Source organism: Gracilinanus agilis, unplaced genomic scaffold (genome assembly GCF_016433145.1).
Source record: "Gracilinanus agilis isolate LMUSP501 unplaced genomic scaffold, AgileGrace unplaced_scaffold34235, whole genome shotgun sequence".
Lineage (NCBI taxonomy): Eukaryota > Metazoa > Chordata > Mammalia > Didelphimorphia > Didelphidae > Gracilinanus > Gracilinanus agilis.
The window spans coordinates 5,814-7,610 of NW_025367174.1; the positions used below are offsets into that span (position 1 = coordinate 5,814).

The 1,797-nt window shown below is 62.3% G+C and overlaps 1 protein-coding gene across 1 annotated transcript; it reads left to right on the forward strand.

Annotated features, from left to right (window-relative positions):
- Positions 1–398: 398 nt before the first annotated feature.
- On the forward strand, positions 399–1,402 carry LOC123254864 (whirlin-like; the record flags this gene model as incomplete). The annotated part of the gene is made up of 2 exons (XM_044683771.1): positions 399–1,031; positions 1,170–1,402. Coding segments are annotated over exons 1-2 (631 nt in total), but the record flags the coding sequence as incomplete, so codon positions are not given.
- Positions 1,403–1,797: the final 395 nt, after the last annotated feature.

Sequence of the window (1,797 nt, forward strand, 5' to 3'; positions counted from 1 at the left end):
TTTCCTCTCCCCTGGCTGGACTGTATCACCCCGTCTCCTGGCAACTGGAGGGCGCTAGGAGGAACGTCATTTCCTGAATATCCCGCGGGAGGGGGAGATTGGTTGGGGGGGCAGGGGGCGGGGTGAGGGCTGAGACGTCGAAACAAGCTGGAAGCAGAGGCTGGTGCTGGAGCTCGGGGGGCGGGGAGCTCAACAGTTAGCAAAAGTGCCCCGCTGCCAACCTGGGGAGGCGGCGAGCTCTGGAGCGGTCTTGGAGCAGCTTCTTCAGCGCTTGGGACGTCCCCCGGGCACTTCGGGCGCCGGTTCCCAGTTGCTCTTTGGAGGGAGGATATCTCCCTCCACTTTTCCCCAATTTTGTATTTCGGGGGACCTTTCGAGGGGGACGGTCCAGGGCTCCGGATATGCCCTGGGATATTTGACAGCTCCGGGCTCGCCCAGGCTGCCTTGCCAGCGACTGCAGGAGTAGAGCCCCCGTTTTGGGGGGTGGGGTCCCCCAGGCCAGGGAGAAGAAGTGGCCTGGCTGGGGGAGCCCGGGAATGGTCTGACTTGGAGTCCGCCGCTGCAAAATCCCCAGCCTCCAGCTCCATTCAGCCGCCAGGGCTCCCCGCTTCAGAGCGATCCTGAGGTCGGGAGATGAGCACCCAGCTGGACCGCCTGTCGGTGACCTCGTCCTCCACCGGCTCTCTGGGCTCGGCGGCCGGGGCGGCGGCTGGCTCCGCTAGCGGCGGGCTCCGGCTGCTGTCGGGCAACGTGAGCAAGCTGCACCATGCCCTCAACTTGCTGCTGAACGATGCGGAGCGGGAGCAGTTCACCCACTGCCTGAACGCTTACCACTCGAGGAGGAACGTCTACGACCTGGTGCGGACCCTGCGCCTGCTTCTCGACAGCCCGGACAAGCGGCAGCTGCTGCCCATGCTGCGCCTGGTCATCCCGCGCTCCGACCAGCTGCTCTTCGACCAGTATACGTCCGAAGGGCCCTACCTCAAGACCCACATCGCATCAACCCCTGGGGGCGCCAACGGGGCCGGTCCGGGGCTGCTGGACGGTGCGGCCGCTGCCTCTCCTGCTCCCGCCGCCTACTGGCTCCCTCAGCCCCAGTCACTGTCCAGCCGACCGCCCCAAGCGGACTTCGGCCCTGGGCCCGAGGGGGCGCCTCTGGAGGAGCTGCGCGGGGAGGTCCGGCTAGTGAGTCTTAGGAGAAGCAAAACCAACGAAGGTCTCGGTTTCAGCATCCGAGGGGGCTCAGAGCACGGCGTGGGAATTTACGTGTCCCTGGTGGAACCAGGCTCCCTAGCGGAGAAGGAAGGGCTAAGGGTGGGCGACCAGATCCTGAGAGTAAATGACAAGTCCTTGGGCAGAGTGACCCATGCCGAGGCGGTCAAGGTAGGTGAAAGAGGGACAGGCAGGCAGCCTTGGACTCGGGAACTAAATGTTGACTTAAAATTCTTTGCCAGTTTAGGGGTGGGAGGGTAATGCGGGCATCTTAGCCCTTTCCTGGCAGAAGTTTTTGGTGAGCTCTTTAGTGTGTGGAGAGAGGCTTCTACCCTGGTGACACAGCTGTATCAGCAGAGTTAATCGTGGGGCCTGTTTAGGAATGAAAGCAGTTTTCTGAAGCCAGCCAGCCTGCCTGCCTGCCTGCCTGCCTACCCTACTTACAACTTGCCACCCAGATAGGGGCTCTGCTTCCAAGATCCTCTGTGGAATAGTCTCAGGCAGTGCAGCCTCAGGCTTGGATTCTTGGGAAACTGACAAGGAGAATAGACACCTGCTCTTTCTACTTCCTGTGCTCTGCTCAGT